This window comes from Euprymna scolopes, chromosome 3, assembly GCF_053919585.1.
Source record: "Euprymna scolopes isolate OS-2025 chromosome 3, ASM5391958v1, whole genome shotgun sequence".
In the NCBI taxonomy this organism is placed as follows: domain Eukaryota; kingdom Metazoa; phylum Mollusca; class Cephalopoda; order Sepiida; family Sepiolidae; genus Euprymna; species Euprymna scolopes.
In genome coordinates this window covers 57,330,764-57,350,052 of record NC_136484.1, presented here as the reverse complement: position 1 = coordinate 57,350,052, position 19,289 = coordinate 57,330,764, and the positions used below count along the sequence as shown (strand labels likewise).

General features: G+C 32.0%; 1 protein-coding gene across 13 annotated transcripts in view; it reads left to right on the top strand.

Annotated features, from left to right (window-relative positions):
- The window catches only part of LOC145255607 (SLAIN motif-containing protein 2-like), a 291,352-nt gene that overhangs the window by 206,151 nt on the left and 65,912 nt on the right, over positions 1-19,289 (top strand). For 5 of the 13 annotated variants that reach the window (XM_080114194.1, XM_080114142.1, XM_080114176.1 and 2 more), the window contains exon 5: positions 5,554-5,577. The exons of the other annotated variants lie outside the window; for them this stretch is intronic. In XM_080114194.1, the coding sequence (XP_079970320.1) occupies positions 5,554-5,577 (24 nt within the window). The remainder of the gene's footprint in view (positions 1-5,553; positions 5,578-19,289) is intronic. 13 annotated transcript variants of the gene reach the window in all.

The window sequence follows — 19,289 nt, the reverse complement described above, 5'->3', positions numbered from 1 at the left end:
AGGTCTTTTTGGCTTGATATCATTTATGGGCAGATAACACGAGTGCTGCAAAAATAACCACTTCCTGACAGAGGGGCTTTGCGACTTCAGAAAAGCCATCGAGGAATAGGGTTCGAAACTGTGAAATGGTTCCTCCTGATGATAGATCCAGTAACAGAGCTCTCAGCTGCAAAGCACAAAAAGATTTTAGCATTCAAATCCAAGTGTTAAAATACAGCTCCCCCCACCCCCAAACTTAATATTATTTTTTCATATGTTTGTTAAATTGTAAAAATATTTGAAAAAAAAAAAAATTTTTTTTAATTCTCAATAAAAAAGTAATTGAATTAAAAAATTGTATTTTTGGAGAATTATGATGAAACCTTAAAAAACAAATTGTTTTCTTTGAAATTGTAACGTATGTTATTGTTCAAACACAATCTGATTATAAAATTGTTGGCATCATTCCAATAATCTGCAGAATAAGAGCTGAATTTGAAATGTGTAAATTTTCTCAGGTCAGGAAACACTTTGAAATTTATATATTGTAGTAGACATAACACAATGGGAAGAAAATACATTTGTAATGAAGATAAAAAAAAATTAACTTGTTGGGAGGGAGGCTGGCATTTTTATAAGACCAAAAAAATATCATTTTACATGAGTAACTGAAGTGCAGCGCTGGGAACATGGATCAGGCATTTATATTATACTAGCAGGGGTACCTGGCGTTGCCCGGGTGTTGGTGGTGTGTATGTAGGAGAGGGTGACCCTGTTTTAATATTATTAAAAAAAAAACACAATGTTAAGAAAAATTGGAAAAACCAATACAAATACAAAACAGCGAACAAACGTAAAAAAAAAAAGGAAAAAATAGGTGTAAAAGAGGAAAAAAAAAAGTTTAGGTAGAAAAACAGGCTCCAACCCGAAACATTGAGGCTAAGGCGGAAAAAAAAAAATGGCCGACACATTACCCCTACGCCAAAGAGACATACACTTAATAACAGATAAAATTAAACCTTTAAAAACACTTGCAGGTGGTTAAAACTAACACGAACGTTTTCCCGGTCAAACATGACGTCGTTGTCGTAGTAGCAGGAGCAGAGAAAATGAAGGAACAATTTTTTCGGCATCCCTCCCTGGACAAAACTGATGATTTTAGGGTGAAGGGATTAATGTTTTTGGCCAATTTTTCAATATTTGTTGGGCAAAGATTGGGACTTTAAAATGATACCTACCTGGCAAAAATCCGTGACCCGTGTCGAAAGCTTTTGCGAGACATACAAAGACACACACATACATACATAGATACATTTTCGCTTTTATATATATACTAGTGGGGGGTACCCGGCGATGCCCGGGTGTCTTGAGGTAAATCAAAACTCCGGGGGGGGGGGGTAAATAAAAAAATGTTTTGGTAGGTAAGTATGAGAATCGAACCCGTACCCTTGAGTTGGAAATTAATGTGTGAAAAAAAAAAACGGGCGACGTAACCCATTAGGCCACCGCGACATACATACAACATACTCAGGTTTGAATTTATTTATTAAACTATAAAAACAGGCGTGCGCAATAAAAGTTAACTCTGCTGCTTCCATTTGACCTAATTAAGAAGGTCAAATAGAAGTCACGCAGTTGTTTACCCGAGTTTGACTGTTTTTGTTTTTTTCCCCCAACAGATGTTGGGGGGAGGGCAACTAGCTCCCAATTGTCCGGATTGAATAACAATTGTCTGATGTACAACATTGATCAAAGCTGATTGCTTCTGGACATTTCCTGCACAATGCCGAGAACGTTGTTCGTTGTTAACTTTGAATTAGTTTCGCTTTTTATACGAAAAAGCCTCATCAACACGCGAGAAGCCAAAATAGTAATAATTTTGTAAAAGTCGACGTAAATAAATCTAGATGTGACGCACTTTCCCAAATCGTACATATTATTATTTAGGACCCTTATAAACAGTTGTAAGCGATCGTAACGACATCGGAACCGTGCGCGAGAAAAGCCTTTTGAAGACATACACGAAATGGTCACACACATTTTGCCTTTTATATATATATAGATATTTATACTAAAAAGCCCAATCAACACGTGAGAAGCCAAAATAGCAATAATTTTGTAAAAGTCGACGTAAATAATCTATAAGCTACATGCGTTCCCAAATCCTACATATTATTATCTAGAACCTATATACACAGTTTTAAGCGATAGCAACGACCCCGGGAGCGTGTGCGAGAAAAGCCTTTTGAAGACATACACGAAATGGTCACACACATTTTGCCTTTTCTATATATATAGATAGACTAGCAGGGGGGTACCCGGCGTTGCCCGGGTGTTTAGAGGTGTGTGTGCTCGGGCGGGGAGGGGGGGGTAATCAAAACATAAGAATAAGTAAAGTAAATATTTTTAAATATTAAATAGTAAATTATTAAATATTTTATCTATATATATAAAAGCGAAAATGTGTGTATGTATGTTCGCTTTTTGTGTATGTCCAAGAAAGGCTTTTTTTCAGAGAAGCGCTCAGTCGGCTCGCAACTTCTTAAAACTCTTTATATCACATAGAAATCATAATATCTCCGAGTTAACAATGGAGCTCGCCTGTCTATTTTATTTGCTCGACTTCGGGAAGATAAATATTCAACAGTTTTCACTCGCCGCGTGTGGATTAGGCTTTTTCCTATAAGAAAAGCAACACTAATTCTGGCGGGATTTTTCCGGTCACCATCGCCAGGAATGTCCGAAAGCAATCAGCTTTGATCATTGTGGAAATATTTTCCTTATATCAGGCAATTGCTACTCAAATTAGACAAGGGGAGCTGCCCCCCCCCCCAACATCTTGGGAAAATAAAAATAAAAACCCCGTAGTCAAAGTTGACTTCATTAAGACATTAAAACGTGCACCTGCAAATGCTAAGTAATTAAATAAATTAAAACGTGTTTCCGTTAGTATGTTGTGGTGGCCCAATGGTTAACGTCACACTTTTTTTTTTTCACACTTTAATTTCCAACTTTGCCTCAAGGGTTCGGGTTCGATCCTCATACTCACCAACCAAAACTTTTTTTTTATTATTTTAACCCCCCCCCTTCCCCGGAGTTTTGATTTACCTCCAAACACCCGGGCAATGCTGGGTACCCCCCCTTCGCTAGTATAAATTAAATGTTAAAACTTTAAAAAATCGAAAAAAACACAAAAAAAAACTAACGTAAGGCAAACAAACGATGTTAAATGTAAAAATCAGAAAAACAAAGACAAAAAAAAACGCGAATGTGATGGAAAAAAACCAGAAAAACGAACGTTAAAACTTCTTTAAAAAAGCTGAAAAATAAAAACAAAAAAATATAGACCGTGAAAAATGGCTTAAATAACCCTGTTTCAATATTAAACCTTTAAAAATCGAAAAAAAAAAGAAAAAAAAGGCATCTTACACCATAATTCGAACCCACAACCTTTAGATAATGAGGCCGTAATCTAATGAACTGAGCTAAGATGACGTTGACAAAATTAGGTCGTTTTTTTTTTTTAATATTTAGACTAAATCGTATTCCGACGTCATTTGCGAATGCGTAGAACTTGCTTGTCATGAGATGACGATTTTTGCTGACCCTTCCCTGTAGAAAACTGATGATTTTTTAATGTTTTTAGCCAATTTTTTTATATTTGTCGGGTGAAGGATCGAGCTTTAAAATGATACCAATCTTGTGAAAATCCGTGATCCGTGTCGAAAGTTTTTGCAAGACATACAAACACACACACACACACACACACACACACACACACACACACACACACACACACACACACACATACATACATACATTTTCACTTTATATATATAGAAGATGCGAGGGATGTAGGATGCACACCTAACAGCATCACTGAGTATAAATTGCATCAATATCTGTTAACTTTATTAACAGATGTTTTTTATCAAATGTTTTAACTGTTCCATATTCTAAAGAAAGGTAATTAGTACATTATCTTAGTAATTTTAGGACAAAATGTGTGAACCTTTCCATTAAATCATATATTGATCCAATTTATTTAGTTAACTAAAAATAGTTACAATTTCCAGTCAACTTAGGCATTATGTCAAATATCAACTTAAACATATAAATTCAGCAAGTCATCAGTAATTAGAATACGTTAATGTAGAATTCGTTCTATAGTGTAGCCCAAAAGTTACTGACCTTTTTAAATATCTTGCAGTCTCATAGCATATTCCAATCTTTGTTCACAATCCTGAGGTTGGAGGTGTTGTACAAACTATATTTTTTAAGGAAACGTCCATTTCGTGAAACATTCTTTGTAAACTCCAATTTGTTATGATTACTTTCTAGTTGAAACAAATGGTTTTTCTTCCAAGCTTTGCCCCAATTCTTGTTATCACTCTTGAAAACAGCTAATTATTTCTCAAATCGCGTTTTTGCTCAGGGCTTCTTTACTATTGAAATATTGAAATGTCGACGGTAAGAAAGCTGCGTTTCTGAAATTGACCCATGCGACTCAAAAGTACCACTGTACAATGAGGGTTTGCTTCTCTGTGGTATATCTGCTCATGGTGACGTTGGTAGGACACTTCTAAATACTATGCAAAAAGAAGAGAAAAATATTTAGAAACAAAAAAGTTATACATTTTTTTTTTTCATGGGTCAGTAACTTTGGGGCTACCCTGTATATTCTAATGAAAGTAATCACTGCATTATCAAACTAATTTTAGAATAAAATGTAAGAACTTTTCCATTAATTCATATGCTGATCCAAATATCAATGTTAATATACAAATTCAGTAATTAAAATATGTTTATGTAGAAATCTTTTCTTTTCTGCATGATGTTTCATTGGTTTATTTAGTCGATAAACTTTAGTGAATATTGTCAAATCCGTTTATGATTTTCTGTTTGTCAATTTTGTATTTCTTACAGTGATGATATATTTGCTTCAATTATTTCTTTCACTGCAGTTTGGTGGCTGGAATATGAAATAAAAACACTTGCTTCTTTATTATTATTTTTTTTTTTTTAAATATATTTATTCTGTATTGTAGTTGGCTTTTTTTTTTTTTTTTTTGTTAGATTTTGTATTCGATATTTATTGCTTTTACTCCAGATATGCACTTGTTTCCCTTGAAATTTTATTAGCATCCATATTTGAAAATATTAAGAAGGAAAAGCTTATTTCTTGGGTTCTATCTATCATAACCACATATCATTACAAAGATAATATTTGGAATAATCTCACTTCTATATATAAAATCCCTGGTGCATTTAAAAATCATACCGTAATATTTACATATTATCTTTATAAATATCTAAAAATCGTCTTACTATTATTTTAGCTTCTGGAGTTTTTCCCACTTAATCAAATCAGATTCATGTTTATATAATTTTTTTTTTTTTAACCTTTTTTTCCTTTCCCCCCTCTCCTTTCTATTTACAGTCTTATGTGAATTTTGCTTTATTTTATTTTATTAATTTTTTTTTTTCGACCACCGCATTGTTTTCATTCAGTTTGAAAATTTTCAAGCCGTATCTTCATTTTTCTTTTTCATGCTTTTCATTTTTCGCCTGAAGCGACATCGAGAAAGTATCTCAAAAGTATTGAATAACTGTTTAACATTTTACTTTTTTACTGCATGAATTTTAAGTCTTAGTTCTTCTTAGTTTGTTTTACTTGTAGTTGAATGTAAAAGGTATTTCTTTAGAAAGATACTTTGATCTTCCTTTTTCACTGTTAAATTTAATTCTTGACCAATGCATATATATATATATATATATATATATATATATATATATGATTTTTTTAAATATTATTTTTACCTACAGACAGACATTAGTGTTTCATGCTTATACAATTTTTAGTGTAAGAAATGCTGGTTGAAGTAACCTTTGACTCCGCAGTTTAGTATTCAAATCCTAGGCCACCATCAACAAGGGAAAACAAAGAATATAAATTCTGTATTATGTTAAATGAGTAACCATATACAGTAAGCTTAGTTATAAGGTGTTCAACAGCAACGTCTGCAACGTCACGCTACGTATAAATTGACGGCTTGTTTATAAATTCTGTAGCGGCCCTATCCTTGTTTAAGTAGGCAATAACAATATTATTTTCAATATTTTACCTACACATTAATGTCTCATGCTTATGCAATCTTTAGTGTAGGAAACGATAATTACTACCGGTTGAAGGATTTGAACCCACTTGCAAAATCATATATACAAGGGTCGTTCCAAAAGTAAAGCCTCCTATTTTTTGTTTTTTAAGTTGAAGAACTACGAAGATGGGACGGGTACCATAAAAACGAGCGACCTTTTGTGCTCCAGAATTTATTTTTCTACATAGTCACCACCATTCTCAATGCACTTTTGCCAGGAATTCAATGACGTGTCTCTGCTTTTGACGCACGTCCATGACAGGTGTTGCTTTCTCAGAATCTCACACTGTCAATATTTGCAACAGAGATTAAACTTTAAGATTATGAATACACAAGTTCAGTAATCATAAAAATGCAATTTGCAATCCACTCTGATCCATTTTGGCAGAATAAAAAATAGGAGGCATTTCTTTTAGGAACGCCCCTTAGTTTTCTAATCAAATACCAGTGCTAATTATTTGCTATTGAAATTAGTATACTTTAAAACATTTCTTTGATTTAAAAAAAAGAAAAGATAAAATTCCTTTCCTTATTTCTCATTTTTTAAAAAAAATAATTTCTTATAATTATTTCATTAGATTTTTTTTTTTTATGATTAAAAATATTCCAAAAACTAAATTCGTTCTTGAATCATGAAAAATTTTAAATGTCTGAAAATGAAAAAAAAAACAAAACAAAAACAAACAAAAAACAAATTGGTACATATTTTAGAAGCTTTTATTTCATCTTACAATAAGTAAATGCAAAATAAACCACTTTGACATGTAAATGATTAAATGATTTCCACAGCCATTATAAAATATCTACTGAATTTGAAACTTGTTTAACATAAAAACAGTCTTTATATTGTCTAATTATTGAATAAAAATATCCAGCCATTTCTTTCTTTTCTATAAAAATATCATAAATATATTAATAATGAAATTATACCTATACATTAAATGCAGTTGTAAAGCAAACATCCCTGCATAAACCTGTACTTGTTATTAGAACTACATTACAACAAAAATTAGAGCTTTATTACCTCATATTGTGTTTTATAGATAGATATTCTGTGTCTTTTAGATCTAATGATCATTTTTCCCACAATTCTAATAAGTATGTGAAAGGTTGAATGTAAAATAAATAGAACCATTCCAAAAGGCATCTTGTTTGAGGCTCTGTACTTCTATAACTTTCAACTATTAAAGAAAGCTGGACCACCCGCGACCCGTTCGGTAAATATTTGTTGGGTCTCAATTTTAACACTTTCATTTGCTTTAAAACGGTTTTTATATATATAACTGCACGCCTGTGGAATTGTCTTCCGTTTTCCTGCTTTCCGGCTGACTACAATATGGTTGTGTTCAAGTCTAACGTAAATAAGTTCTTGATGAGCCGTTCCATATAAGTTATCAACTTTACCAAATTTTCATTACTAATGATTACTATAATATCCAATTTCTACTGTACACTCTTTAACCCTTATCCTTGAGTGGCCTCTTGGCCTTGATAATGTGGTGATGCCTATGTAAAAAAAAAAAAAATTAAAATTAAAAAATGGAACTTCACTTCTCCATGGTTTGATGTTTTTTTTCTGGAACTGTTATTTTACTCTGGACATTTATAATTCTATTTTCTTATGGATTACCGATGGATTTTCAATGGACCCATTCCGTATTTTTCCTGTTCTGAATTTTACCGCCCTTCACATTAAACTTTTACCATACCTTTTTTTCCCTTTTTCCAGTTTCTTGCTTTCTTAATCTCATAAACTGTCACTAACTGTTAAATAACTTTTTTTGATACAAGTATGATTAATTTCGTATTGTTTATTTCCTTTAATGCATTAACCTGCAAAATTTATTGTATATTTTGCAAACCTTTTTCCCTCTGATGAGAAGATTTGCATTCTTCAAAACTCCATGGAATTAGGTGTTTCTTGTTTATTTGAACTCCTTATCGGATAATTAAAATTGTATATACTTTCTTTACAAGTTTGTTTTTTTGTAAAATTTGAATAAATTTTTAATAACAAGATTTTAAATTATATATATATATATATATATATATATATATATATTTATTATTATATAATTTCTTTAGCAATCTTTTTATAAGAGTTATATGTCATAATAAACTCTTTCTCTCTCTCTCTCTCTCTCTCTCTCTCTCTCTCTCTTTCCCCTTCTCTTATTATTTATATCATTCTATGCCTCTTACCACTTCTCTTTTTTTTGTTCTTTATTTACATTATTTATTCACCCTTTCCTCTGACCAGCTGAATTCATGTGCAATTGAAGTGTACACAATGACATGCAAAATAGGTTTCAGTCGTATATATTTAAGGAAAAATAAAGAAAATTGAAGACCTGACTTTATATTGCAATTTGACTTTGAAAGTTTATTAACATTTTGGAAAAATGATCAACAGATTCAATAGACACACAGCGTTTATCTTATCCAACGAAATCTAATTATAAGAACATATGCTGTTTAATTAAAACTATAAATACATACATTTTATATGTTCACTTTATTGTCTTAGTGAATGCTAATTGTCATTAATCTGCATGTTAATTCGTAAAAACAACAAAAAAAAGAGCAGATTATAAATGTTTATTAAAATTTAGTATTATTAGACTAATTAGTGATATTAATAATAATATTCAACCCGAAGTTTGTGCAAAATTACATTTTATTCTCCTTGTAAATGTTTGTTCAATACATTTATATAATAGATGTATACAACATAAAACATGTATAAAACATTCCCAGTCCACTTTGTCCTGTAATGAATCGTGGACAAAGTAATGTTTGTTTTTTCTTGATAAAATGCAAAACACTGTTTGCACAATTGTTTCTTGGGAGCAGTATTGTTTTTCAATTTATGAAAACATAAAGTGAAATTACTATAAATTAAATGAATCCAAATCACCAGAGACTAGACCATTCGTGTATTGATCTTTTCCCTGTTTATTGCAGATAAAGCTGGTCCTGTGCATTTCTAGGAGGTCCAACCTCTCCCAGGCTTTGCCTTCTCTCTTTGAGAAGGGGTTAGCTTATTGCTAATTGTATGAGGCGCCTCTACCGGGGAATGCCAAACAGGCTGCCCAGGTACCCTTTTGCAGGGTCAGAGTGCTTCTTCTTTGGAGCGATGACTTTTAAATCCCACTGTCTGACCCTTATATCACGTTTCTCACTGTGGGAAAGGAATAAATATCTTCAATACAAGATATCTGAAATTTGTTCTAGGATTAGTTTGATAATTTCAACTCTCCAATAAGAATTTTACTTTGTTTTTTTAACTTTAGAATTTGATTACATATTTTGCGATTATTAACAAAAATATTTTTTCCCTTTTGATGTCTAATTATTTTCTATTTCAAACATAATTATCATGCATAAACAAATGGCAAAAACATTCTTAAGTTAAAAATTGCTTTAATTTTCATAGTCAATTAGAACTGTAAAGACAAAGTATTATATGACTAGATATTTAAAATATTTATTTGAACGAAATTGTACAAATAATTAGAATGTTTTTTTGTTTTTTTTTACAATTCCTAACATTAAGCTTGTCATTGAAATTAGGATTGAATAAAGCAATGAAAGAAATATGTGTTAGGAGTAGCATGAATATTTTTTTCTGAAAGTAAGCTACAAGAAATGTTCATGTTTCCTTCTCAAATAAAATCATCAAAATATAAGTTAGGTGTGTGTGTGTGTGTATATATATATATATATATATATATATATATATATATATATATATGCACACACACACACACACAAACAGAGGATAGAACGTTAAAGTTGTCACCCTAAAGAAAACAACACTACAGTTTTATTTTAAAACTTTTAAGAAAACCAATTCAGGTAACTTGATTATGTAGTAGAGCTGACATCTATTCAATATAGCCACCTTTAGTCTCAAACACAGCCTCTATATAGGTCAGAAACTGGGAGTATGCCTTTTCCACAATTGACGGTGGGAGCTTGGTGAATAATTAACGGATGGCAGCAATCAGGTTGGCTTTAGTGTTGTTGTGGGAGATCATGTTGGTGATGTTCCTGACGTATGACCAAATGAAGTAGTCAACCCTATATATATATATATATATATATATATATATATATATATATATATATAATTCACTCTGAAACTAACCAATCATTATGGATTTTGGACCACTTCTATTAAGTGAAAAGGTGAGTAATGTGGTTCAACACACATCACTCAATAAGTTTAGAGCCTGACACATAGATTGTTTCACTAATTATAAAAAAAATTCATGTGATTTTTATAAAGCATTTACCTTCAAATGGCATGTGTCAAAATTTGAGCCCAATCAGATTCTTAGTTCACAAATTAGTTACTTAAGTGAAGCTATTGCTGAAAATTGTCAAAATAGTGGAAGAATCTAAATTTCGAGAATTAATAAAGCATTGCTTTCTGATGGGAAACGATACTGTTCAAGCAAAGCAAATTGAGAAGTGTTATTCAGACTCTGCACCATTGGAAACAATGGTTAAGAGGAGGAATGCTGAATGTAAATGTGGTCATACAAACACACTCAATGCTCAAATGCCTAAATCTGCCAGTTGTCTAAGAAAATTTTTTTTAAAAAGTCCACAAACTTGTTTTGGCCAATCGTAAATTGTAGTTGCGTGAGAGAGTAAGGGAATTGAAGATATCAAAAAAAAAAGTGTATTCACCATTTTTGCATGAGTATTTATCAAGAAAACTACATTCAAAGTGAGTGCTATGTTTGCTCACAGTCAGTCAAAACAACACTGCATTGACAATTCAGAGCATTGTGTACAACTGTTTCAGTACAACAAAAGAAGTTTTTTGCATAGATATGTAAGATTGAATGAAACTTGGATCACAAATTCACTCTGGAGTCAAATCAGTTGTCGGCTGAGTTGACAGTAGCAGGTGAAAGCTGTCCAAAGCAATTAAAGACACAAACAGGCAAGGTTTTGGCTTCCATATTTTAGAATGTGCAAGGAATTTTATTCATAGATTATCTTGAGAAAAGAAGGAATAGCGAATGTTATATAGCATTATTGATGTGTTTGAAAGAAGAAATCTTTAAAAATAAAAAACGTTCACAAAGGAAGAGAATAATGCTCTTTCACCAAGACAACACAGTATGTCATAAGTTAATCACAATGGATGACAACTACATGAATTTCGCTTTGAATTGCTTTTGCATTTAGACTATTCTCAAGATCTGGTCTCCTGCGATTACTAGCTATTTACAAACCTCAAAAGAATGTTCCAGAGAAATATATTTGGCTCCAATAAAAATGTAAACTGAGACAAATCATTCTATAAAAATGGCATCAAACTGTTGGAATTAGTGTCTCACCTTAGGAGACTATATTGAATAAAGTCGAATTTTGCCTAAAAGTTCCTATTTTAGATCTGGAATTTATTGCATGACATTTAGTTTAATTTTATGCAAAAGGGGCAAAGGAGTGGAAGCCCTTTGTGAAAATTCAGTAACCTCCATTTTTTTTTTTTTTTTTTTTTTTTTGTGAAATTTTAATATGTATTAGGCATCGATTAATAAATATTTCCTAAACTTTAATTTGTTGGATTATTTTAAAACGTTTTTAAAAGATATATATAGGCACAACCTTCCATTTGTAAGTTCAAATATATTTTAGATCTGTATTGATTTTGATTCACAGTCATTAGACACATATATACAGCATAATCACGTTGAAACACAGGTTCTCATTAAACCACCGAAGTTAAGCAACATTGAGCCTAGTTAATACCAGATGAGTGACCAATTTGGGAATACCATGTGCTGTATGTAAGAGGACGTTGACACCTCCCTGCAAGAGTTGCAAAAACCTAATGTTGTCATACATGCGACTTGTGAATGTCATGCTCCTATAAAATTTCCTCCTTCAAAGTAAGCCGGTTGAACCCACTTAGGATTAGTGCCACCATTTCATGTAATTAGACATAATTAAGCAAAATTTACACTTAAATTTTAGATATTTTTTTAGAATAAAAATCAAATAATAGATTTTGATCAAAATTGGAATAAAGATGTTAGACATAAGGCTTAGTATCATTACTAGGGCTATGACAACAGAATATTCTATTCATTGTTTTGACTTTCAAGTATATATCTGACACAGGCGCCGTTAATCAACCGAGAACCACATCACTCTATATAAAAGCATATAAGATATCAACGGATACACACTCGAGAGTCAAAACAATGAAAAGAATATGCTGTTGTCCTAGCCCTAATCGTTACTAATGATTTACTGTGTGGATTTAAATTTTTATAATATAAAAGTGATACAAAACTGTCCTGTTCTGGGAAGTCATTTTACCCTCCTCCCAAGTAGATATTCTTTGTGTGTGTTAGTCTCAAGTACTTAATTATATTCTTAGTATTAAGAGTAACTTAAGACTTCCATTCTGTCATGGCTGACAGAACGAGAGCAATCTACTACCAGAGATTAAATAAAGGGTTTATTTCAAAATCTCGTACAGATTCCTAAATTTAACAAGATGTAACTGAAGAAGGTCAAAGGTTACATTGATCGAACCGTGAGAATAACATTCAAGATGAGAACAGTAATTCAATTAATGCAAATTATTTCATCTAAAATATTCCTAGACATTGTTTACACAGGTCTTTATAAGCTTACAATATATACATAAAAAAATGTACTTGGAAAACAAAGGGTTAATTTTTGTGAAGTAAACCTATAAAACGTTTATTTCACAAGTAAATTTGTTTTCACAACCCATCAAATAATGTACATATTGATGTTAACGTTTAGCATTTATTGTACAGCAAATAAACATTAAGTGATTTAGTGTTTAGTTTTTTTTTTGTTGGTGAGGTCGATATTATTTTATTTCATTTTTCAACTAACGTTTAAATTTAATTTCCTAAAATAGGAAGGAAATTTCTTATTTATTTATTTTTCATGTAAATGTCACGTAGAACGTTTCTTTCTAGATTTCATTCATTTGCTTGCTTGGCAATATTATTTTGCACATAGATACATTTTCTCTTTTGCATGAAAAAAAATTTGAAAGTTGTGCATAATCCCCGTAATTTTTGGTTATTTTTTTTCTGTATTTTGTTTCACTGTCAAAATAGTAAGCATAAAAAATGGCTGTGACTTGACAAAATTTTCCTAATTTTATGATATATTTTTTATAATCTCTTTTTCTTTTTTCTTTTTCTTTTTTTAATAAAAGACAGAAATTGTCTATTAGTATTATTTGGATTCTTTGGGCTACTGTTCTCATTTTGAGTGTCATTTTCACAACGTTTCAATCAATGTAATCTCTAACCTTCTTCAGGTCTTGTTGAACATCCAGAATGTTTCTGTCAAACTCGGGAATTTGGATAGAATTACAAACGGAACCCTTTATTTACTTCACGGGAGTAGCATGCTCTTATTTCACCAGCCATGATTGGATAAAGGTCCTAAGTAATTCACAATTGTATTTTTCAGCCACCCACACTGAGAATTGAACCTTCAACCTTCAGGAGAATATCACTTTTACAATTGATTTGCAGACCGCAAGGACCCAGGGTGCAGTGATTAGAGTACTTGGAAAAATCAATTGTAAAAGTGACTTTCTCCTGAAAGTTGAAGGTTCAATTCTCAGTGTGGGCGACTGAAAAAATACAAATGCGAATTACTTAGGACCTCTATCCAGTCATGGCTGACAGAATGAGAGCATGCTACCCCTGCAGAGTAAATAAAGGGTTCTGTTCGAAATTTTGTCCAAATTCCAGAGTTCAACAAAAACATTTCCGAATTCAACAAGATACACCTGAAGAAGGTTGGAGGTTACATCAATCGAAACATTGTGAAAATGACACTCATGATGAGAACAGTAGTCTGAAGAATCCAAATAATACGAATAACCAATCCTTATCTAAAAAATTCAGAAACGGAAATTGTTGTATTCATTTTTAACATTTTCCTTATTCAGTGCAGATCACCATGGAAATCATAAAATAATCCTACTTGGAGAAATACGTTTGGCAATAACAGAAATTTAGACTATTATGCTGCCTCTCTTGGCATTGATAGATTTTCAATCTAATCACTGGATCCTGACTTCAGAGCCAACCAAGCTTCAACCTCTGTCGCATTGCCAGTGTTGCATTCCTGTGTTTGTTTTACTAGTAATTACCCGAATGTGCTCCAGTGAACTTGCTCAATTTATATCCCCTCAATGAAAACACTCCTGACCCACCTAGCACAATTTCATATCACTATAAAGGTCCCTAAATGATAGAAGAATTTTTACTTTGACAGTTTCTTTCTTCAGACCGTTTGCCTTTGGAATTCTCTTCCTGTTTCTCCAACTATACCAACATGCAGAAATTTAAACGCGATGTAAACAAACCTCTTGCTGCCCAATTCTTCACCCAGGTTGCCCCCTCCCCAATATATATGGTTCCTATCACAGTAGCATTTTACACTTTAGTAGTAATATGCCTTGTTTAGGATGGGGAAAATATCAAAACTTAAAGAAGACTATTTTCGCTGTATACAAAATGTTTTTTTTTTGTTTTGTTTTTTGTTTAATTTAATTTATGGTTCAATTTCACTTATAAAAACAACAACAACAACAACAACAACAACAACAAAAATTTAAATGTTATACACCAGGGCGTCTCCAAACTATGGCCTGTGGGCCAGATCCGACCCACCAACGTTTTTAATTGTGGCGCTCTTATGGAAAATATAAAAATATTCAGGAAAAGTTTGTTTGTTTTTTTTTTTAAATGGAAATGTGTGAAAATAATGTTAGTGTTTTTCTTTTTGTTCAGAAAATGATTAAATGAGGTTTTAGAAAATCAGCTTTACTAGAAAGCAAAGATAATGAGCAAAACCATATAAAACGCCCGGGCCATTTAAAAAAAATTTTTTTTGCCGGCGTAGCTCAAAAAGTCAGCAATATGTGTCCCCCCCCCTCCCCATTCGAAAACTTTGATGACTTCTGATATACACTAATCCTGCTATTACAAGTTCTTTATCATAGGGATTTATAAAACCTTCCCTTATAACTAGAGGATTTTTATGGCTTTAAAGTTCAGGATAATTTGATAAACTTGGCATAAATCAGTGCTGATAGTATACAAGTTTTTTTTTTTTTTTTTTTCTTCAGTCTATTTTAAAAAGATCAATTTGGTGGAGAGATTTTCTTTTAAAATAGAAACTTATTTATATCTACTTAAATATATGTTTAATGAGGATTGTTGTCTACGGCTGTCTTTCATGGGCCTGGAGTGAAGCTCTTTTGAGTTTAATATTTCTTAGAATTTAGATACATTCATAGAAGAGGCAGCTATTCATTTAACTTAAAATTCACTTTACTGAATATCCATTTTCTTAGCTAGAAGTTGCATCTGGCTGGATCATCTGTGTGTGCAAGGTATAATCATGGTAACACACCAGTTTTCGTTTAAATGATGTTGATGGGTGAACATTTGGTTGCCGAATGTGGAGTGGGGGATGATGGTGAAACCTCCCTGCAAAAACTCACATTGTCATTTCCATTGACTGGGATATACATGCAACTGGACATTACTAGAAATTGCCTTCATTAAAGGAAGCTTTCTCAACCTACCCAGGGTTAATATTGCATCAGATACCATCCCTATAAAGATATCTAAACTCTCCTATTTCTGTAGACTTTACATGTTATCATTTCACTGTTTTCAGAAACTAAAGTCTAACTACAGACCTGTCCTATCACTTTTTCCTTAAGTGACACTCCTTCCTACGGTTCCTGAACTGAAAGCTGAACATTTTTGTTCGGTATTATAACTGCATTATCTGGGGTCTTCCCTTTTTTTTTTTTTCTGATCAGTTTCTTTAGGCTGAGAATGGGGAATCCTACTGGATGTCTGACATTCATATGCTATCTCATATATTCTAACAGAGAAATCTTTTTTAGATTCTAATTGTTCCTTAAAGTGCAATTGTTTAAATCTCTCTTGCACTTGGTTCACTGGGTAGTTTTTTAAGTTTACAAATGTTGTTTTTTGAAATTCTTTCTCAGGAGTCTGTTTGCTCCTTCCTAAATTCCAGTTTCTTTTTATTTCGTACATAAGACTTTGGTATTTTGTTATCTTTTCCCTCTCAGCTATGCTTGACCCAGCATCATTTGGGACATAAACTTCTACTAAGGTTGCTTCTTTCTCCTTCTTGTCCCATATCACTATGTTAGATTTAATAGCTCTGTTTTCAAGGTACGTAGCTGTATGAATTGCATTATCATACTGCATCACTTATTTCCAACAGGGCTTAAGCTTGAGTATTGATATGATCTGACAAGTGTAACCGGTTTTATAGTATAATTAAGGTCATGGTCATGGTTGCGGTATTCACCCTGGGTCGGTTGGACCGGCTCTTTCCAACAAGTTTACCACGTCTCTTGGATCGTTGTGCCTGGTCAGTCAGTGATGAACTTGTTAGAAAGAACCAGCCCAACCAACCCAGGGTGAATGCCACAACTATGACTATAACATCAATTACACTATAAAACCTGTTGCGTTTGTTAATCATATCAATACTTCAGAAGTATATTACTGCTGCTCTGTTATTGTTTGACTACGTGTGTGTGTGTGTATGATAGAAAAGAAGGTGAAAAAGGTTTATTCAGATTGTGAATTTTATGTTGTAATCTAATTTGAAAATTTTTATAAGAAATGATTGTCTTTGAGCAAAAGAAAGATGCATTTTACAACTCATCTATTATATAAAGGCCAGTTGTTTGTATGTGTATGTATGTGTATATTTAAAACTCAAAAACGACAAAACAAATACCTGCAAGTTAGGTATTTTCTTGATTGGCATTGCCCTGAATGAATAATATCTCAAATTTAGAGATAGACTTATTCTTTTTTTTTTTCCACCATAAACTGGTGCATATTTCATCAGGTGTGTTGGTTTTCCAGACAGATGTTGTATTAATTAAAAGGGAGTAATCCTGATTTTTTTTTTTTCTTATCAAGGAGTTAATTCCCTTATGCCGAGTAATTCCTTGAGAAATCTGTAAAAACGTATTGTTTATGTATGAATATCCAGAGAGAAAAATAGGTTGGGGAGAAAAAAAAAAAAAGAAACAAACACAAATAATAAAAAGAAAGATGAAAGTTAAGATCTTAGGGTTCTGATTTCAACATAAAAGACAATTACAAAAAAACATTAGATCATTTCTTCCAATTCAATACACCATAAAGTAAAGTAAAAGAAATGCGATCAAGCAAACAAGTGCAAAATAACATAAGACAACAAAGTTGGATATTCAAATATAAATATTTATTTACATAAATACAAAAAGAAATATAACACAAAAGATCAAAATCTAATATAGGAAAAGGCACTTAAAGAACATATCTAGCCGACGAGCAAAGAATACACATACATTTATATATATATATAAGTAGAAAAAGTCAAGATATTGTATAATCAAATTTACAACATTTTATTCAAAACAGGGAATACGAAATAAAGGTGAAAGGTTTCTTATTTCATGGAGTTTCAAAGATAGGATCTTCTCCTCAGAGGAAAAAATTAGCAAACAGTAGGTATAGATAAGTATCTATTTTTGCTGGTTAGCTCAATTTTTGAAAATATTTGAGAAAGAAAATTGAAAGAAAAGTATAAGATAAAATGAAAGGAAATACTCAGAAATGTCCAATATGTATGGTTGTAAATATCCAGTGATATTCAAAAGTTCCCAATAGGTAGCAGCAATTATTGAGTTCGAATAGAGTTCTGTAAGAGATTCTTTAGAATCTCTTTAAAAAATATCCGGGGTTAGAGAAGGAATAAATAGTTTATGTCAAAAAATCCTGTAGTGAAATGCAGGGGTGAAATCCAATCCATGGAACTAATAGTTCTTGTGGAGAGAGGCATATGAGTATTTAAAAAAAAAAAATATATAGGGTTCAAATGGAAAAGAATTAAAAAGTAGAGAACTAGATTTGAAGTGGGACACTTGGAAAAATAACCTTCCATGGCAAAGGCAAATCGGAAAATAACAAAAGAATGAAACTTGGGAGAGAAAGTTTATAAGGTCAAACCAAGGAGAGGGGTATTTTACTATCACCATGTTGATGTATGTACTAATTATGCAATTAAATGGGGCAGAGACGAAGGGTTAGAGAAGGAGGGGAGGTTAAGTAAGGGGAAGAGGAAGGAGAAAAGCCTCAAGTTGGGGGTGTCAGGTTACTTGGTCTAAGAGAAAGATATCTTGAAATAAGGAAGAAAACGGTAAAAAATAAATAAATAGATTCAGAAAGATGTATAATTAAAAAACTATGTATACATTGGTAAAGAATTTTAGATAAAGATAATATTGAAAAATAAGCCATGTATGAAAGAACTGTTAAAATTGATAAAACAAAATTAGCGAGAAAGTAAAAATGTAAGACATTCAAACTTATATGTATTTAGTTAGAGAATAAAGTGGGACAAATGAAATATGCTGGTCTCGAGGGAGTTGTAGAGCACCCCTTCCTCTACAACTCTCTCAAAATGAGCGATGGATTTAAGTGAAAATAAATTTAAGTGAAGATATAGAGGGATAGATGGTAATCAACATTAAAATGCTGTTCAGGAGGAGAGAATTGAAAAAGTAAGAGTTGGGGAGTAACAAAATATAGAAGAAAAACAAATAATTAAATTTTTTTTTTTTAGAATAGAGTGGTAGAAAATAAAGTAGTATAGAATAAAAAGGCATAGAAGAGAATAATGTATAGCCGAAGAGGAAGATAGTATCAAGGCACTAAGTTGGGAGTTCTTTAGGGCTAAAGGCATAAGGGGGGGGGGAAATGCAAAGGATGGCGCATTAGAAGGATATAAAAGGAATTGGAGTTAAATGATTATTGTTTAATTAAAATGATGTAAGGTCAAAAACTAGATAAAAGTATTTAAGAATGGTAGATAGTAGAGAAAAGGGAATTATAGGTAAAAATGAAATTACAGGTCAGAGTGATATAAGAACTATCAGCTAATAACTCGAAGGTGAAGTGAAAGTGGTGGTGGAAATAGTTATGTAATTTCGAATTGGCTATACTTGTATCTTTTCCTATGTTTGCAGCTTGAAATTAATTCGTTTTTAGAATTAATGATGTTAATACTTTCAGA